The sequence below is a fragment of the Gobius niger genome (assembly GCF_951799975.1).
Source record: "Gobius niger genome assembly, chromosome: 19".
Taxonomy (NCBI): Eukaryota; Metazoa; Chordata; class Actinopteri; order Gobiiformes; family Gobiidae; genus Gobius; species Gobius niger.
In genome coordinates, this window is record NC_136870.1 from 17,464,208 (window position 1) to 17,485,221 (window position 21,014).

At 40.3% G+C, this 21,014-nt stretch overlaps 1 protein-coding gene across 2 annotated transcripts in view; it reads right to left on the bottom strand.

Moving 5' to 3' along the window:
- The window catches only part of LOC306978554 (leucine zipper putative tumor suppressor 2 homolog), a 32,674-nt gene that overhangs the window by 2,025 nt on the left and 9,635 nt on the right, over positions 1–21,014 (bottom strand). Inside the window, exons 2-6 of one of the 2 annotated variants that reach the window (XM_079577165.1) lie at positions 16,539–16,664; positions 2,916–3,434; positions 1,078–1,656; positions 872–994; positions 627–773 (exon numbers count right to left, since the gene is read on the bottom strand). In XM_079577165.1, the coding sequence (XP_079433291.1) occupies positions 627–773; positions 872–994; positions 1,078–1,656; positions 2,916–3,407 (1,341 nt within the window). In that variant the 5' untranslated portion in view covers positions 3,408–3,434; positions 16,539–16,664. Of the gene's footprint in view, positions 1–626; positions 774–871; positions 995–1,077; positions 1,657–2,915; positions 3,435–9,407; positions 9,618–16,538; positions 16,665–21,014 lie in introns of those variants that run through there. The other variant, XM_079577166.1, reaches the window with a different exon arrangement.

Sequence of the window (21,014 nt, forward strand, 5' to 3'; positions counted from 1 at the left end):
ACTCAAATTTGGCTGTAAATACTGTTTAAGTGGCGCTAGCCCACAGTTAGCTTTGCCCGTTAGCCTGCTAGCTTCTCCTTCGTGATTCCATTAGTGTGTATTGCGCCTCCGATCCGGTGCAGGGAAAGCTGCAATTCTGTTTTTCTGGCCAGAGACACCAGGGGGAGATGAAAGACCCCCCCCATCATCCCACCAACACTTACGTACGAAAAGGATTTATTAAGGTAAACAAGTTACTTAGTTCTTCTTTAAGGATATACAGTGACGTTAGAGCCAATATCTATACGTAGTGCTCTATATCTGTATTATTTGGGAGCTGTATTCTTTATATGACTACAGCATGAGAGGGTGTGAAGCGTAGGGTTCAAGCATTGACGGTATATTTTGACCACTGTCAATGGGTTCAAGAGACACCAAGACAAACGTGCCTCTATTATGGTGCTGGTCAAGAGCCTTAATAATCAAAAGTTTAAAAAAAAAAAAACAGAAAGAAAGCTTGTTTTTATTCCTCGTCTTTATAACTTTATCTTAAACCTAAACAGCAGGTTCCCACAAACCTTGATCTTTTCGATACCGAACCTCCTAACGATTTGCATCATATTGTTGTTGTAGTGTTATCAGCTCACCTCCCACTTGGTCTCCTCCAGTCGTGGTCCCAGTTGTATTTTCTCGTGCTCATACGAAGTGCATCGCTCCTCCAGCTGCTCGCGTTCCTTCAGGAGCTGAGCAAAGTCCTCCTGCAGCTTCCTCTTCTCCTGCTGCAGCTGATAAACCTGGGGCCAGAGACAGAATAGGCACCTTTTATGAGAGGTGGTGTGCAATGTTAAGTTTACATAACAATAAGGGGTTTCAATTAAATGTTGAAACTGACCTGGAGTTGGAGAACTTGCTGAGCGCGTTGAGCTTTCTGGGAGGTGGTCTGCATCCGAGTCGCGCAGCTTTGCCTCAGCTCCTCGATCTCCAGCTCAAAACGCTTCTGCTTCTCTTCATAGACCTGCAGTCGAATAAGGAAGAAAATGTTATTGTATTTACTGTAATTATGTTTAATGTGATTAGATAAAAACTCTTTGAACCAACCTGACAAATGGCTGCTTCATTCTCGTCCAGATTGTCCCTTAGCAGCTGCAGCTCCATATCTCTCTCTCTCAGTTTGTCCTCCAGGTCCCTCACAACGCCCTCATATCCTTCAACGGGACCGGGGGAGCGCCCTGTCGAGCCACTGTCCGACAAAGGCTGTCCCCTCCCAGTCAACGACCCCGACCCCGTGCTCTTACTGGACGAGGATCTCCCGCTATCCGAATTTGAGTGTCCGTGTGCGCTTCCTTGTCCATGTCCATGTCCACTGGTGACCTCCCCAGGCGCCATGCCGTACCCCACTCCTCCATAAGGGGGCAGACTGGCGAGAGAGTTCCTCCCCGAGTCGGACAGGGAACAAGACTGTCCAGTGCCACCTGCGTTTCGGCCCCCGCTGAAGGAGCTCCGTTTGTCCGAGCAGGGCGGGGACACCTCTCTGTGCGTGGGGCTGAGCAGGTTCAGGTTGGTCTGGCTGTCCGGCGGGTTGGGGCAGTGGCGGGGGGACAGATACTGCATGGAGGCACGGCTTTTGGGAATGACAGGTTTGAAGGCAGTTGGGCGGAGCACGGTTTTTTCCATGTTCTAGAAAATAGAATGTAGAAAGTGATTCACAAACTTGGTAAGACTTTCAAGCAGGCATCTTCAGTGTTCTGGCGAAGGCTTCCAGACTGACTCAACCATACTGTCCTTAAGTAGATGAAATTGTGTTTTAGGAGGGAAGTTAAAGCATCACCAAAAACATGTCAAATACACCAACACCTGTGATGGCCCTCTGAGGGTCACAACCTCACAGTGAAGCTCCCTGCCTTAAATTAACTGGTTACAATGAGCAATATACAGTGTTGGTTAAAATTGTAATATATTCTATATTAGTAGTTACAGCTATAAAAATTTAATATGTTTGTATTACATATTACTGTTTCAAAAATGTAAGTGTAAACTGAAAATATTGATAATGCTACTGAACAAAAGTGCAGTCAAAGATTTCCCTTTCCTTCGCTTTTCCCCATTCTCTCTTGTTTTGTTTTAATGCTAGCTTCACCCAACTGCAGATCGTATGCACCAACTTCCATCTTGATTTGGTGCGGCATTTTATTTGTTTTGTTTTATTTTGTTTTGTCTTGTAACTCGAGCTACTTGAATTGTAATGACTAATATATTCTTGTATTTTGAGTAAGTAATAAGTTATATTCCTTAGTTACTGAAAAAAGCAACATATGTGTGTAACTCATTACTTTTCTAATACGTTACACCCAACACTGGCAGTAGATGCAAGTAAAATTAAAAAAATACAAGAAAAGTGCATGAATAAATATGCAACATCTCTAGGTATAGCATTAATCTCACACTTCCCACCTTAACCAAGCACATTTTCTCCAATTCGGCTTTGCCCAAATCTTAAAAGCTTCTCGACTGTAGCTGACAGCCTATAGGCCACAGTAATGTCTCATTTGAAAGCTAAGACCAAAATGATCTTTTTCCTTGTGTTGTTGCCGTGTTGTCAATTTTTTTCACATTCTTTTTAATCTAACTTTTGCCACTTTTAGCTGCGTTTTAATCACATTTTTGTAACTCTTTGGTCGCTCTAATGTGGCTTTTTTGGGTCAATTTTTGATGCTTTTTTGTTGTGTTTTTATCCTTGTTGTGTCGCTATTTTGACACTTTTTCAAGAAGCGTTTTAGATTTGGTAAAAGCCAAACTGGAGAAAATGTGCTTGGTTCAGGTGGGGGTTAAGAGGCTAATTAACACCTACAGTAGTTATTACCAAGTAGTCTGAATGATTGTCAATAATAACGCTCTTATTTCAGAAGTGGGTATACATTTGATCCAGAAAGCGTTACCTTCTCCAGTTTTCCCGAAACTGGGATGAGTTTTGGAGGGGGTCCGCCCATGCTCCCATTGAGCCCCTCTTTTGTATCGTCCGTCTCTCCTCCAGAACTAATGACAGATTTTAAAAGGCTATCGTTCCAATCATCAACATATTCCTCATTCAGATACGTGTAGTGTCCCTTCTCTGTCTCCTGGACCTTACTGTACCCCGTTGCCCCATGTTTTTTCATTGGCGAGGCGTGACTTTGCACCATGGAGTCTTGTATTGCCTCAGATCCTACACAGGTGGTCCCGGGGGTAACTTTCCGCACCCTCGCCCCCGGCTCCTGGTACGGGACGATTCGGGAGGGCACCAGGCTGCTCACGGACCCCATCGGCTCCAGCGCAGAGGGGGCGGGGTTGGCCGGGGGGGAGGGGTTGGAGTGGTGCCGTCTCCGCGCCCCTCCGGAGAGAGCGGACGGGTGGGACTCAGCCGACATGGGCAGAGCCTGAACCAGCGCCATGGTGCCAGCTTAAAGGGGTCACCAGATCTGAAAGACAAAAGAGGACAGAAAATTAAGCTTTTATTTTAAAGTTAAGGCGCTGAGTAACACAGGATATAATGGTTTGCAAATCTCAAATCTGCACACAAGTTTGGGAGAACAATGGTGAAGGCTTTTACATCTTTCAACCTTTCAAACTTCCGCTGCACAGTGACAGTAGGAAAAACACAGATGACATGGTCTGGACTGTACAAGTAATCGACATGACTGGGAAGGCCCACACGTTGAGAACCGGGACAGGTCCATTCATTAGGCCCATTGAAGCAGCACAAAACAGACTCACAGCAAAGAAAAGGGTCTTGTTCTATTAAAGATGCAAAATACCTTAACATGCCGGAATGTCCCAGTGACAGACAAAGCCCACTGTCTAATGACCAATCAAGTCCATTACAACAAGTGGCTACAACCATGAGAAGAAATGAAAGAGCTCGCTAATGTCCGACTGTTGCATTGGTATGAGAATACAACTGCTACAGCTGCACAGGCTGTATCCCATTACAAGCAAGTTAAAATTGCTATAGATATATTGGTTGAGATCAAGTTCACAGCTGGTAGACATGATCAGGAATAATAATCCAGTGAGACCTTAAAAGGGGTGATTATAATTCCTTTGCAAATGTTGCATATGGCACTTTGGATTGGTGAAACTCAAAAAATTATAATATTGTGGAAAAATGTGAAACTAATATATGATATAGACTCATTGCATGCAAAATGAGACATCAGCCTTTGTTTGTTATAATTCTGATGATTTTGGTTTACAGCTTAGAAAAAACCCAAATTCCAAATCTCAGAAGATTAGAATAATATTACATGAAATCAAATTAAAAAGAGAAAAGTTGGTCCTCTGAAAACTATAATCATGCATATGTACTTAGTACTTGGGTTGGGCCCTTTTTGCTTGAATTACTGCCTCAGTGCGGTGTTGCATGGATGCTATCTTTTTCACAATATTCACATTTTTCGAGTTTCACCTGTAGTCACTACTGACGGCATAATGATTTTTCTCAGGATTTCTACTACTGCTACTACTACTGCTAGTGCTCCTTCTATTATTACAGTTACTTAAGTATCATACTGTACAAATGCTCTTGGTTGTTAGAAATGTACGATAAAATGTTATATGAGTACAAATGACTATACTCCTGCAATATGTAATCCTCTGTTGCTCAGGTAACTATTAAGCAAGTTATTTTGTTACTCTGTTATGTTTCGCTTGCGTTGAAAAACCAGAAGTACTTAACTACTCATCATTTGTAACCCATTGTCTATTGAAACAGGAAAACAATTGTGTCGCGTTTGTGTCCAGAACAATGGTGGTAGGGGCTCATGATGATGAGGTCATGGGGCGCTGGCATAAACAGGCTCATTACTGAGTCCGAGAGCGAAAATGGGTGTGTCCAAGTTTCAGGCCGGTGCTGCAACTTTGAATAATCCCAAATATGCAACAAATGTGATCCTTGTCTGCATACGTCACAGTGGTGTAGACGTGCAATGACTTTCTGAGCTGTAGTAAAAGTACCGTCTGTGACATCCAACCATTATTACTGAAGTAGATGCAACACAACTTTGTTTAAGCGGCATAAAGAAGAATACAACTGCTGCTGCTACCACTAATACTTCCTGTATATACACTAGAACTTGTGCTGGCAACAATAGGCAACATCATTGGCCAAATCTAGGTCAAAATTTGGAAATGGGTCCACACTGCAGCCACCCACTGCTCCAAACACGTCGCCTCAGAGAATTGAAGGAAAAGGAAAATAACCCTTAAAGGAACAGGCCACCTTTTTACATATTGAGATATGTTCTTACCTGAGTTTAGATGAGTTGATGCATAACTGTCTGGTCTTTGTGTGTGCGCTCAGTCATGCACAACGACAAAGATGTTGTTAGCATTTGGCCTCTCCCAGTATATTCCTATAGCTCCCAATGGTTGTGAAGTTGGAGGCTACCACGCTCTTCCAAAGGCACGCACAAAGACCAGACAGGTATATATCAACTCGTCTAAGCTCAGGTAAGAACATATCTCAGTATGTAGTATTCCTACATTGCAAATATATTGTTTATTGTGAGGACTACAAACACGTGCAAAACTGAATAATGTGGTTTACTACACAGAGAGAGATCCAGACAGATTGTGACTGTTACCTGCCAGGACAGCCACATGCCAAGTCACTTACCAACCTGCCAAACCCTTCACAGACGCCCGAGAGGGGATTTACAGCAACCTAATTGAGATGTCCATATTTTAATCAACATTTAGTCACTGTGATCCCTATGTACAATTACTGTGGTTTAATACAATCTGTAAAAACATTGCCAAAAACAAAACACTATGGCCAAACAAAATGTGCCATTCATGAGGCAATATCCAAGCAGCTGCGCCAGACCAGATTAAGCACAAATCTTTGCGCCATGAGGCTAAGCAGTTAGACAAATGCCTTTTGAATGACATCACGGTTTTAATCTGACAATTTATTGCATATATGTTTTAAAGCTGGTTTTAAAATCATAACAAACATTTAAACGGTTAAAATTTAAGCCTCATGGCGTTAATGGGCAAAATAATTTGACAGTAGATGCTCATGAAGACACTTTTATTGTCTCCAAGTAAGAGAAATTAATCTCAGAAATAAAAGGGCCAATAGAATAAAAGACAATAGACTTCAGTCAGTCAAAAGAAGCACCATGGCTTGGCTCGTGCTCCTTACAGGGTTTGGAGTGGATATATCATCCATAATGGTGGCTTTTTAAATTTTAAATGATGTCTATGTGTGGAAAATGGCCTGGAGCGCCCTCTACAGGCAGCAGGGGAAATCATATATACGCTATAAAGCCGTGAAAACCAGCTTCTGCTAATGGCATGTTAGCAAATCCATGGCTGTGATTAACATGCTTTGAGGGCAGAACAGCACACAATGGGTTTGGTGAGGATTTATGGCCTTTAAAATGCGGAGGATCATTTTGTGTTCCATCTCTGATACACATCTGAATACAGCACCGAGCACTTGAGCAGTAGAGGAAGAAACAGTATTGCTCAATATTGCTTAAAGCTTGGGAAGTAAAGCAACATATAACTCCATGTATGGGTTTAAACAGGGAACAATGGTGAAAAGCTAAAAATAATTAGTCATTTGATGTGTCTGCTTTAATGCATCTGAAATGGCCATTTTTATCTGAATTCATCATGGAAAGTTCCGTCGCGAAGCCAGCACATAGTCAAATACCCCTGCAGCTTAAGGAATGTGTGGGATACAGCTAAATAAAGACAAATCTAAACATGGGCAGAAACAGCAGTGGTCAGTGCAACAGTGAGACCAGTGTTGACCAGAGCTTGCTTGAACTCAGTGTGATGTGGCGTTTCACTGTCGATGTTTAGCTGAAGCCAAACTGTTTAGAGAAATTATAGCAATATGTAGTTTATTATATTTGATTATAACAACGTGATTTTTAAAAATGTTACAACAAAGCTACGTGTAAAGCCCTAACTGGTAAACTGCCCTTCTCTGATCACTATCATTATGTAGGGAAGCTAGTAATAAGAGAGTTAAAAATACCAGGATTAAAAAAAACAAAGCTTAATTTATGTCATGTCTAATTTTAGAGACCTTGCATTTCTCGTTGATGTTGGATTCAAAAGTGTAGAGTTCCTCCAGAGAAAGCAAGTGGTGCACATAATGTAGCTTTAATTCAGAGCATCTATAGTGGGATTTCACATTAGTAAGCGTTTATCTTCCTCTGGGACCTGCCATCATCTCTGCATCAGGATATTGTTCGCAGGCATTCAGCGCTGACGGCTTTATAGAGTCATATTACACTTTAGAAGCAGCAATATCCGCAACTCTTATATTCATCTGTAACGATAAACCTGTGATCAACGCTACACCGTGAATGTAGCAAACTTAAACGTCAGTGTGATTAGTCTCTTGCTAATCTTAAATGAATCATCTATGTCTATTTATGGAGATAGAGAAATTTACAAAAACAAGTTCAAAGTGCATTAAAAGACAATGACTAATGTATCTTGCTCAAATTACACCAGAAGATTGTGATGAAGTGCATGTAAGGAAGAAGCATTAAAGCAGTAAAGAAAAAAAGGATGTTTTTTTCCCCCCGACTATAAAACGCTCAAGAGTATAAGTTGCACCAGGCAAAAAATGCAGAAAGTAAAAGAAAAAAACATATATAAGTTACACCAGCCTTGGCAACTACCTGGGCATGGAGGCGTAACTGCACCGTTGACAAGCCTCTCCCGGCAGCACTCGTTCCTTTAGCTATGGCCATCTAGCTGTTTTGTGTGTTCTTCGTTGCAGTAACAGTAAACTCCGCTTTCTTTCTGCTGCCCCATTACCGTTTCTTAAATTTTCGGTGATACAGGAGTTGCAGATACTGGTACACAAGCCTAGAGCGCCCTCTAGTGGCTGTCAGTGTGAAAATAAGAAAACATTGTGGGATTAAATATTTTGATATATAAGTCGCACCTGAGTATAAGTCGCACCCCCAGCCAAACTATGAAAAAAATGTGACTTATAGTCCGGAAAATGCGGTAATAGCAATGCAACCTAACTAGTTTGTCCGTTGCTCACTAATAACTATTCAAGCCAATACACCCTGTTGTGCCAGCCCCAAACCAGGTTAAATAGAGGATTCTGTCATGAAGGACGCTCCTAAATCAATTATCACAGCATAGCGAGAAGTGCCAAAACAATTATTGGTAATAGCAAATTAAGCTTCACGTAATTTGGGAAAAGACTGACCTGTTTACACCGACTTTCATTGTCCACTAGCCCAAACAGGCAAATTGGATAAACAGCGAAGGACAACAGTCTAAAAATAGCCCCATGCCAGGTGTTGTGCCAAAAAATCAGCCCCCCCATCGGCTTGATACGCACCACATCTGTTTCGGGCTAAATTAAACGCTCACGGTTACAGACAAGACGGGTGGTGACAGCGCAGGAATCTTCATAACCTATTGTTTAATTTCTCTTTTAACTCGCACCTCTTTATTCTTTGCAAAAACTGGAGCATAGGAACAAAAGTGTGACAAAGCTATTTTTGCAGTGAACCTACCCAGATAAGGCTCACAGGCCGTGGTCACCAGGTCAATTGGTATTGCATCTAAACATAGGAATTACGTGACTATACTCAGACCATCTTTCATCTTGGGTGCTACAACACTAGGCCAAAAGTGATAGTATTTGCACATAACCACTTCGTCATATGATAGACATGCAAATTAAGTGGGCATACTTCATCCATTCATAGTCTATATTAGTTAGAAAGCTGTATATGCCTTAAGTATTGGATAGAAATTGGATATAACACTTGCAATACACAGGTACTAATACACACTTCTCACTCTATAAGGTAATAGGACCTGGCACAACAAAAGCAAATGCTTCAATGAGCCAGAGCGACAAGCCTGCCAGATGCACTCAGATTCATTCACACTGAATTTGGACTTTGCTCCTCTTTTTACTGCAGCGTTTTATACGATGGTTGGAACCAAACAGTAAATTAAAACACAAATTTAACAACTATTCACTCAAGGTTTGCTTTACTGCACATTATGGTAATAGGATGGAAATAGCACAGTAACAAGGGAAAAGAAGGGTAACATTATTTTTGCTGTACTGTATTAGCAAGAAAATACAATGCTTGAGTTATGTTTTATTCATCACATTACCATGAAAGATCAGGGATCCATGTAATTGCCATGTTATTACAGGTACAAGACTAAAAACAAAGCCAACACTAAATCAGGACCAAAACAAGGCAAAAACTGGACTGCATTAGTAAAACTGTGACTAAAAGTTTTTGTTTCAGGCTGTCATTTCACACAGAAGTCCTCAGTGATTCTGTGCCCAATAACGATATACTAACAATACGCTTAAGGTTTCTTTTCTCCCAGAGATTGAATTAATTCCCCCTTAACCGGCCTGTTTCCAAGTTCCTTACCACAAGCAGCTTCTCTCATAGCAGCCCTGGCTCCGGTCTCCTCCGCTGTATCCGCTCTGGGTACTTTTCCTGTCCCAGGTTTAGCACTAAAATCTCACTGCCTTCCTGTGTTCGCTGAATGTTTTTGGCTGCGTTTCCGCCCGCCTCTCTGGAGATCTCACCTCTGCAACCTCCTAAAGAGAAACATTCGCAGCCAAAAGCCGTCTGTGTGAATGAAATCCAAGTCCCCTCCCCTCTTCCCCTGTCTCGTTCCTGGGACTAGCCCACCCTCGCGCTGCGCTGACGGACACACCTCCCCTCTTCCCCGCGCTACACGCCGCCTCTAAGATTTTCTTTGACCAAAAGGGCTCTGCAAAGTCCTTAACAGCTTTTGTCAAGCAGCAGAAAGAAACCAAGGAAATGGGAGCTGCCAGCTTAAAACTACTGGGCTCTGAGGAAAAGGAAGGACAGAATGGGGCAGGAGAAAAAGATTTTTAAATAATTTTGGAGCCTGATTTGAACCAGAGCTGCACATCATCATAATTATTGTTAAGACACCAATACAAAATCGTCATATTTTCCACAGATTTGCAGCCTTTCTCAACAGAATTTTGCTGTAAAAATCGAGTGTGTAAACAACCACCTGAATGAATAAGTAAATGTCAAAACAAGAGGGAGATGGTGCAGTGGCCTCCCCGAAGAACAGGGGGGTAAAGTAGGGTAAGAGAAGTAGGCTATGCCCTGCTGAGCTCTCTCTACACACACACAAACACAGAAATGTCCCTCCAGCTTTCACTTCATCTCCCTCTCTGCTCCTTCAACTGGGTCACTCAGGCAGCTATGGAGAATGTCCTTCAAGCAACACTGACAATGACAACACAGAAAGTTCAAGGTCACTATGGGCCCCTTGTAAATGGCGAGGAAAGGTCTGTGCAACTAATTGGCTCCCGAGATGTCTGGTTGTAGAAATACCCTAATAATGTTGAAGATAGTGGTGTAGCAGCAAAGGGATGGACATAATATCACTTTGCTTGTCCTAAACTAGAGTTCATTAACTTCCTCACAGTTGCGTTGCTGCCTTTTCTGTCTTACTAGAGGAAAAAAAAAAAAAATTTAAGGGCGCCACTTTGTTGCACAGACCTTTTTACCTCTGTATAAAAATTGCCTTTGGGACCTTAACGCTTCTTAACATGTGTCTTATTTCCGCATTTAAAACTCAGTGGAAAGAGGAAAGTTAAAGTAAAAAATAGTCTTCATATTATTTCAATGACTAATTATTTATAGTATTAAAGCGCTCTGCTAGATGAAAAGCCCTTTTGGTCAAAGAACAATAAGTTAATGTTCTAAAGTAGTGAGTTAAGGGTTGGATGCAAAAAGTTTATCCAAGAAAAAACCTCTCAAAAATAATATTGAAGTTAGAGCAGAACTAAGTAACTCATGCCCCTAGAGGCCATAAGCACCACTGCAGGTGTTGAAGCATGTTGCGTTTTTTTTACTCATTTATTGTCCATGAGAGTAAAGAGCTTTACTCATTAGCCTGCTAACTTCATCTTTGTGATTCCATTAGTGTGTATTGGGTCTCCGGGTCGGAGCAGAGTAAGCTGCACATGTGGTTTTCTGGCCAGAGACACCCTTGGAGATGAAAGACCCCCCAATTGTCCCATTAACACTTGTATTACCCCCAAAAGGACTACGGAAAGGATTTATTAAGGTAGACAAGTTACTTAGTACTGCTTTAAAGCTGAAGTGTGCACTGTTGCTAAAGCCAAAGTAACAGAGCAATGCAGCTCATTACCACCCAACTCTTGAGCAGAATTAGAACAGAGTCCAATTAAAACAAGAAAAGTTACACTTTGAATCTACTTGACGACTTTCATCAGACCACAGATAAAATCAGAGGGATAAACTCACAGGCTGCAAATCCAGCCATGAATGCCGGCATTAACACTATAGTGCTTTATTGGCCGAGGTGGCACTACATGACTCAGCTGGTTTTAAAACAGATTGATTTGCAAAGTGATGCTGCATGGGAAATGTAGCTCACACTTTTTTTCGCTTTACAAAACCAGGAATCGCTTTACAGCACAGTAACAGCATGGTACCTATAGTTGTAACATGGTAATTACACCTTATGACAGTCAGTATGAAATAAAGACAGTAAATGCAGCAACATGTATTATCCATCATTACCTCTAAAACATGCTTTTTCATTACAATCCCATTAGTGTGTGACACAAAGCAGGCACTATACCGTATTTTCCGGACTATAAATCGCACCAGCCAAAAAATGCATAATGAAGAAGAAAAAAACATCTATAAGTCGCTCCAGCCTTGGCAACAACCTGGGCACGGAGGCATAACTGCACCAATTACAAGCCTCTCCCGGCATCACGTTGTTCAAGCTCTCATTCGCAAATGAGAGCGAACCCATCCCTCTCGCTGTGGCCATCTTACTTTAAGCCCGTGACTAGCTTTTCTTGTTTTCTTCATTTCGCCAGTCCCTCACAAGTTTCTTGTTCACTCCCAACTTTCTGCTGCTCGATTATTAATTTTTTCAATCTTCAGTGATACAGGAGTAGCAGATGCTAGTACACAAGCCTAGAGCGCCCTCTAGCGGCTGTCTGTGTGCAAATAACAAACATGTGAAATTATATATTTTGATATATAAATTACACCCGAGTATAAGTCGCACCCCCAGCCAAACTATGAAAAAAAGTGCGACTTATAGTCCGGAAAAAATGGTTTGCTGATTTTTGTTGTTTACAAACTAATAAAGCATTTCTAAAATACCAAATCTAATTCCAATCTAACTCAAAGTTATTTTTTTAGTTGACATCAGTATAAACTATTCATCAATAACACTGTCACCACCTGTGCCAGTTCCACCAAAAATGTCTCAATCTCTGTTTTTTTTTTGGTTCTGACCCCTCTCCAACAATTGGCACAGAAAGTTGTCATCCATCTTAACTGTGGTAAACCAACTCTACGCCAACTTTCTTCTTTAGAAATTTTGGAACAACAGGCCACATCCCGGGACCAGGACGCCACATAAAGCTGGGTCATCTATCAGTGTCCATGCTGCCTCCGAGACGGGACATCACTCCCATTGGGTGATGCGGCTAAAACAGACCTCCCTTAGCTGCCCCTTTAGACCTATTACTATCAAAATACTTCCCCCCGGCACAAAGCAATCCAAAAAGCTCCTCGGAAATTAACACTGAACACGTTTGTAGGTACAGTCTCGCCATATGCTCCTTATTCAATTCTGGTCTGATATCTCTTATACTAGCTTCATCAAACACATCCAAACTACAGAAGTCTTTAGGCAAGGCAAGGCAACTCTATTTATACTACGCAATTCGTACACAAGGCAACTCAATGTTGGGTTTAAAAGTCTTTAGATTCACTTTTAAACCCAACATGTGTGAGGAGGAACCCTTAGAGTTTTCGCAAATCTAAAAGTGCATGAGTACACCTTAACACCACCTGACTAATTCTTTCCTGTCTGTTTATTGCACTGTGTGAATAGTAACTGGGCACAGCTGGACTCCTTGCTGCTCTATGTTAAATAGAAAGAAAACATGGGTGAGTGCAGTTGAAAGTAGGGGTGGGAATTTCTGGGTTGCTCACGATTCAATTCGATTCAATTCGATTCAATTCGATTCAATACGATTCAATACGATTCAATACGATTCAATACGATTCAATTATATACGATTCAATTCGATTCAATACGATTCAATTTGATACGCGACACATGGCTTACAATAACAATAATATTGCATTATGCCGACACTGCAATAATCGATATTTTGTACAAAACTACTACTACTTTTAACATACTACATATTATTCATCACTTACAATTCTTGTCATGTGCTTTATACTAGTGCTGGGCGATATGGGCCAAAAGTCAAATCCCGATATATTTTGGTTGAATATCGATATACAATTATTTATTTTTTAAACAAAATAAAGTGCTCAGTTTAAGAATAAGTAACTTTTTTTTTTAAATCAGCTTGAGATTACGTGTTTCTTTTTGTTAAATTAATAGCTTATCTGAATTTGAAATATCCCGATATACACAATATGATCTAATTCCATATCTCATTCAAAAATATATCAATGTATCTTAAATATCGATATATAGCCCAGCCCTATTTTGTACCTCTTTTTCTGTGTGTATAAATAATCTCTGATTTACTCACTGAAAATGGGTCATTAATCTGTCAGTGTTTACATTTAAATAAACCACAGACCTATTTCAAAAGAAATAAATCAACCCCAAATTAATCTTTTTCATAATTATATACATTGTCATTAAAAGTAATATATTTGTATATTTGTGTGACAGTGTTTGGTCCAGGGGCTTAAAACTGTAGTGCTGCCCCTTGCTGAGTCTGAAAGGAGAGGTATAGGGCCTTATAAGTTAGAACTAACTTCTTCCTACTCCCTTTGAGCAGCACTAACCTCTTATGTTGTGAATAATTCTGTATGTTATATGTATACTATACCTGTATGCATCTGATGCTCAAATAAACAAACTAAACTGCTGGTCAGACTGAATTCTTGATCATTATTGGCCTCTACTGACTGTGAAATCTGTGGAGCACTGCTGCCTCATTAATATGCATGACATAACTCATTAATATGCCTGACGTCATCAAAGGTATCGATATCGGAAAATCGATATATTGTCACACTCCTAGTTGAAAGCTTGTTTCAGTGTAGTTGAGTAGAGCAAGTTGTGCAAGTTCAGTCTGGGAATTTCATACAAGGAACCTGAGATCGAAGTTCCCGAATGTCCATAGGTTTTGGAAATTTCACTTCTCTCACATAAACCAGCTGACTTCACTTTGGCGCTACAGTGATCCGGGCAAAAATAAAATAAAATTGGAGAATATTTGAGATTCAAATAGTTAGTCCAAGTCGTAAATCCTGTGACATGGGCTGGCGAAGGTCCGACTTAGCCATAGTCTGGTTCAGCGTAGATTGTGCCAAACAGATTAGGGTTACGCTTCAGGCTCAGGAATTACAGCAAAACAGAATCTGTGATTAAGATCGGCTGATAACTCTCATGCTGTGTCCTTATACAAGTAAGTGCAAACAAATGAGGTCATAGTGCTTACACAGCATGAGAAACTAGCTAAAAATACTCACCAAACAGAAGAGCTGAGCTTAACTAAAACAAGTAAATAGTAAAGTAAAAAGTATTTGGGCAAACTTTATTAGGAAGTTTAGTTGATAATACAGGGAAGTAGACTTTGTTGTGCCACTTCTGTCAATAAAATAGAACAGAAGAGTGAAAAATAAAACAATTAAGTATATAAAATGGAGATTTTAGAGACCAAGTAAAAGGTTACAATGAAATTATTCAGTGTAAAAAAAAAGTTCTGTTGAAAGAAAACTTTGTCAGAATAAAAATGGTCTCTAAATTTAGCCCATTTGAGAACCAGTGGCCTAGAAATTTAAGTCAAGCTGATCCAGTTTTCGTTTAGGAATTTGAACCATTGCTTCTTGTTGACAGCCAGTTTTCACAAACAAGTCTACTACGCTCTACAATTTGTTCACTCAAGAACCAGACAGGAGCTCCCACATAGCAACAAGGATTTTCTTTTTCACGATCCAAACTTGAGGCTACATAATTCAACATGTTTTAGTCCAAAAGGTCAACCAGGAGGAGTCAGTATCTATCATTGCGAACAACACTGTCAAACACACTTGGAGCAATAAATCAATAAAATAAATCTGTGCTGCTACAATGGGACAAGGATAGTCAACTTAAAGTGGACATGTTATGCATATGGAGCTTAAGAATAGACTTAAAAACCTACTTGTCTAAACTCTGATATTTTAAGTTTTATGATTTGAAAATATGTCTCTGTTAGAATTGAACGTTAACAATGAAATGCAGGCGAAAGAGCTGGTGAAAATAATGCTGGACTATGGGCTTTAAAGATGTGGAGGACACTTTTGGGGTTTGAACAACGTAATTGTAATCAGGAAGTGCAGAACGAGGCCCTGACACCGTAGAAGAAGAAACGTATTTAACAGCTGTGTCCAAGGATAACTCAAAACTGTGTGAATGTTGTGAAATACTACTCCAGGTATGTCTTTGACCAGGGAACAACGTTAAAACATGGTTTAAACCACAAGAAAGTCAATTTTGCATGATATGTCCACTTTAACTTAAAGGGGCTAGATGCAAGTTGGTCATTTTATACTCACTACTGCCACTTCAGGTCTTACATGTAACTGCAGTCTCTATATTAATCTCTTCAGAACCGAATGAACACCTTTTTGGGTGACAGTGCAGGATTTTAGAGGCAGTTGTGGTGAACAGGTCTGAGCTCATTTTACACATTAGGACATGGCTGGAACATGTAGGGGGAGGAAAATACATAATTTTAACATTTTTAAACTCTGTATAGTCCCTTTAAACAACAGCTTAAAGTACACATGACAGATTTTAATGCTTTTGAAAATATGACTTTAGAAGGATTTAAGTTCATCAGTTGCACAATTATCATTTTATTTAAGTGAAGCAGCAATTTTAATAAAGAAAGGTTGGGCAGAAAAGTTAGTTTTATTAGAATTGTTAAGCTGCTGACAGGAAGTGACATAGAAGAAGGTAACGTTCCAGCAGTTTGACTCATTAATTTCCCATTGACTTAACATGGCTGCACTGTAACAGTTTAAAATAGTTGATCTTCCTCTATGTCACTTCCTGTCGGTGTCCAATAAGGAAGTGAAACTATAAACATCATAAAAATGGCCAAACTAAAGAAAAAAAAGGTACAATCTACAAACTATGTTTTAGCAAAAATTGTGTCTAATGTTAAACTTGACGGTTGGTTTCAGAGTGATTTATTCATCTGTAGGAGAAGTTAAATATTCTAATTCAAATCTAAACCTAATAAAATGAATGAAATGGAGGAGAAATCAAATAATTTTAACTATAACTCCAATAATGTTTCTTTGTATTTTAGCACCAGTGTTTATCTGCAGGAAGCGATAACATATTTTAAGTAAAAAGTAAAATTCTTAGCTGCCTGCGTACCACCAGATCCAAACCAGCTCTTTATCAGGCCTAATCTTGAGCTAAAGCTTGGGTTTAAAACTTATTTTATGTTTTCTCGTCTCCCATCCTACCTGTCACAGATGGCCGGTCTTGAGATCCCGAATTGTATTATTCAAAAGCATCGGTCGTCACGGGTCAGCGAAGCATCGGACGGGCTCGTTATGAACAAGTCTCCCGGCTGCCTCCGTTCCTGTGAACTGAAGGAAAAATACAGTTTAAAATGACTGTTTGAATCAGCAGAAAAACAGCAAAGAGTTGGAAATCCACAGATGACTGAGGAGTGTTTATAGAGGCAGCGAGAAGGAGGAAAGTCTGACTCACGGTGGCACAGACGTTCAGAGGAAGGGGGTTTTCCGCGTTAACAACAAGCGACTGGGCCCAAAACAGCTCCGTCCCAGGTCAAAAACTTTTACATAGAGGGCTGTTTTAAACCTCTTATTGATTTGCTGATTAAAAAGAAATCACTTTGACTATAATTTAGCTGTAACATTGCCATACAAATAGAGAAAGACACATACAGTACACAGGGATTATCAAGAAAAAGCAATGGACAGAATCTATGAGCTGCATAAGTTAAAGTTTAAAGGGGCTAGATGCATGTTGGCCATTTTATGCTCACCACTGCCACCACAGGTCATATGTATAACTGCACCTTCTATATTAAGCTTGAGCCTGACGCCAATTCGGACCCGAAGTAACAACTTTTTGAGTGACAGTGCAGGATTTTAGAGGCAGTTGTGGTGAACAGGTCTGGGCTCATTTTACACCTTAGGACATCGATGGAACATGTAGGGGGAGGAAAATACTTAGTTTTAACATGTTTAAACTCCGTACAGTGCCTTTAAGCAATGTTAGGTGATGCAACATCCACATCACAGTGGACAACATCTGACATATGTTGCACACACAGCCTAAAACAAAACCAGATTGTTGTTGTTTTGTTGATTTAGGAACATCACCATTATCGAACTATACCACTATCGAATTGTATTGCAAAAAGGTGAATGAAACTAGTGAATGAGTAGTCGTCTGACAGTCCGTCTCGTAATGAATTAAACTCTAAGCCTCGAACAGTGAGTCCACAGTATCGAGGTCCACTGCACAGACATGTGTTACGTTACCAACTGCCCACAGAGTCAGTGCTGTAATTGTGTGGGTGACTTAAGGCCCTGGCTCCATCTGTCAGAGCCTCCTCTGACAGAGCAGTGCAGATGGGAGTGACGACAGTGGCTTCCCACACCACCACAGCTACGCCACAGGATTTCAGTGACCAACACAACACACTGTACAGTGTACACCACTGTCAAAAGGCTACGGTGAGATGTGAAAAACAAAGATAATTATAAAAACAAAAACAAATGTGTTTCTGAGCAATGGGACACGGAAGCCATTTTAATATTTTGAGAGGAATGTGTCTACCAAGGTAGTTCAAGTTAAAACATACTAAAATAAAATAAGCTATATTGCATATTACCATTAATTAACACATTGAGTGCTGCACTGTTTTTGGGATTTAGCTGTTGAGTGCCAAAAATCCAGAGCATTTTTCATAATATTTGTAGCACCACAGCATATTCTATGTTATAGCTATTTGACAGGTGAGACTCTAAGCGTCCGTAGGTGAAAACAGTTTAATTCTACGTGCTTCAGTTCCTGAGTTCCTAAGCTAAACAGAGGCTAGTTTTGATCAAAACCACAGATTTTTTTCTAGAAACGGAGATAACGGGCGTTTTATGCAACACTCTTGTTTCTGATTAACTCCTCTCTCCAACTCTCTCCTCCTCTATCCTCTCTGGATGGACACTAATGTTATGGGAAGAGGCAAATGCCTAAATATCTGTTCCTTTAAGAACCAAAGATGCAAACTTCACTCACTCCAAGAATAAGTAATTTTCTGTAAGATGCCACTTTTGCACTGTAAAGCACTTTGAATGACTTTGTGAATGATTTGTGCTAGATATAACCTGTCTTGCCCAATACAAATATCACATTTTGTAGTTCAAAGTCAACTTAAAAAACGTGTCAAGGATTTTCGCACAGTACCATTTAGTTCACCTTTGAAAAGCCAATACGTTAGAAGATAATACTAACGCCATTGTTTGTCTTTCGGACCGACCGTTGCCTGATAACACACAGACTGTTTGCTTAAGAGCCACTCCCTTCACCTGCTGCTTCAAACCACACGTGATATTCCCAGAGTGAGATTCAACAACAAAGACAGGCAAAGAAAGAGCATTGAGCACAGATGAGGCACAGGACAGGACTGTGAATACCGTTCCCTTACATTATTCATTTGCTGAAGATGCAGCTTCAAAGACACCTCGCTCTCAATACCTTAAGTCCTCGCATTGACCTGCAAACTGCAATCAATAAGGAGTCAATGGGGCGGGGCAGCTCGTGTTCATTTCAGGAGGACAAGTGTATAGTATATATGTGCTGCAGTGTTGGTGAGTCTTTGGAGCTGCTGTAAACAAAGGCAAGCATGTGCAGCAGGTGTTTACTGTAGAAACAGAGATAGCAATCAAGGTTCCTCAACATTTTAGGTATTTCAACAGACTCAATCTGGTAACGGTCGTTCTAGCTAAGCCATAACACAGGCCTTGACCTATGACTGCGAAAAGGTCACAAAACACTGCAGCTGCATGAATTGTTACTGTATAGAAAACAATATACAAAAACACCTAGAAATAATTGGTTAATGGTAAATGGTCTCAACTTATATAGCAATTTAAAGCCACACCGCGTAAAATTTGACTCAATAAATAAAATTGAAAATACAAGCATTTATTTTATGATCATCATTGAAAAACACGTCATAAATGTACAAACAACTTTATCGGGAGTGGGTACGTCTCCAGCTCATCCCCATGGAGACTCAAGTCAGCAGAATTTGAGATTTAAACAGTTTAGGTCCTCATCCAAATCCATTCTTTGCAAAAACAGCATTTTGTGTATCGAGCTGGTTATTGGGAGTATGTTTTGTAGTGATGGCAACAGTTTAGTCCAAAATGTTACGCAGTGTGCCTTTAATATGAACATCCCGAAACATGCACATTAGGTTAATCCTTCCGCCCAGTGGCCAAGCCTTTGCACAATCTGTAGGCAGCAGTGGAAATTGTCAAAACAATTGTTAGCCAACCTATGCAAACAAATCAATGCCGCTGTAATGAACGCTATCAATTTTTTGATGAGGGACAATGTTTTAACAAGGTTAAAAGCTCAAAAAGTCAATTTTGCATGTAGGTCAATAAATCTTTATTTCAGGCACGACATGGCCCATAAAGCACACGCACAGAACTGACAACAACAAACAGACACAGAGAGGAGAATATACTTCAGCTATAATAGTCCACACACGCCTCCTCTAGTGCCGCCAGAGCACAGAGCTGTACCTGACACTGGCTTAAAGAACAGGGAAGTACAACTGGTTTGTTATTTGACAACTTCAATGAAGAATCTCAACTACGTATTCAATCAAATTTCCGCTTGGACAATAGAGATGTTTACTGCTGGGGGGGTAAAATGGTCCTTTCACAGAAATGTAGGCTTTAACACACATTCGGACACAGGCGGTGAGAGGAAAGCTAAATGGACTTTTGTATGGGACTGTTTGCCAGAGACACACAGCCAAGCACACTTACAGCTGAAGCTCTGTGAGGAATGGGGTAGTGGCCCATTTGTTACTAATCCAAACACAGGGCCCTATATTTAATCTTCAGCTATGGAGCTAAGCAACTTAATGATCGCAAATGCTAAACAAAGCCATTTACTGTATATACACTGAATAGGGTCAGTTGTATGGGTAAGTATTATGACAGTGTACATGTGTGCTGACAATACGGCAACCTAAGCATTCACTGGCTTAAACAACCAAATGATTTGATTTATTCTTCATAATCTTCATTTTTTGTTCTTCAGTCACCGACAGATGGTAACATTATCACATACAACTAGCCAACAATACCCATATGTTCTTATGATGATTTCATTGAAAATCAATCAAAATTTAAAGAATAAACATAGAATATAAACATAGAAGCAACATGTGTCGGCCATCGAGGAAGATAACGCACAAACACAGTCCGTTCCAGGTCCAACTGACTGAAGGACAGCCTTCCACCAGGTTTTCAGGAAGCTGAACTTCCCTTTGCCTTCCTCTGCTGCCATTTATTGTGTAAATGTAAATATTTTCCATACTTTTGCAGGGCTTTGAATGAAATTTTGATACATAATATGTGCTTTATCTGTGGCAGAATTGACACCCCCGAAAAAAGGTATGAACCAACAACAAAACACTGTCATTAAGCCCTGGTCACCTGCCTAGAACACCACCTAGACAGGTTAGCTTAGGTTACTGTATAACACATTGCAGTCCCCTCCCATGTATCTGTTGTTAAAGGGACTATACCAGTTTAAAAATGTTATAATTAAGTATTTTCCTCCTCCTACGTGTTCCAGCAATGCCCTAATGTGTAGAATGAGCTCAGACCTGTTCACCACAACTGCCTCTAAAATCCTGCACTGTCACTCAAAAAGTTGTTAATTCG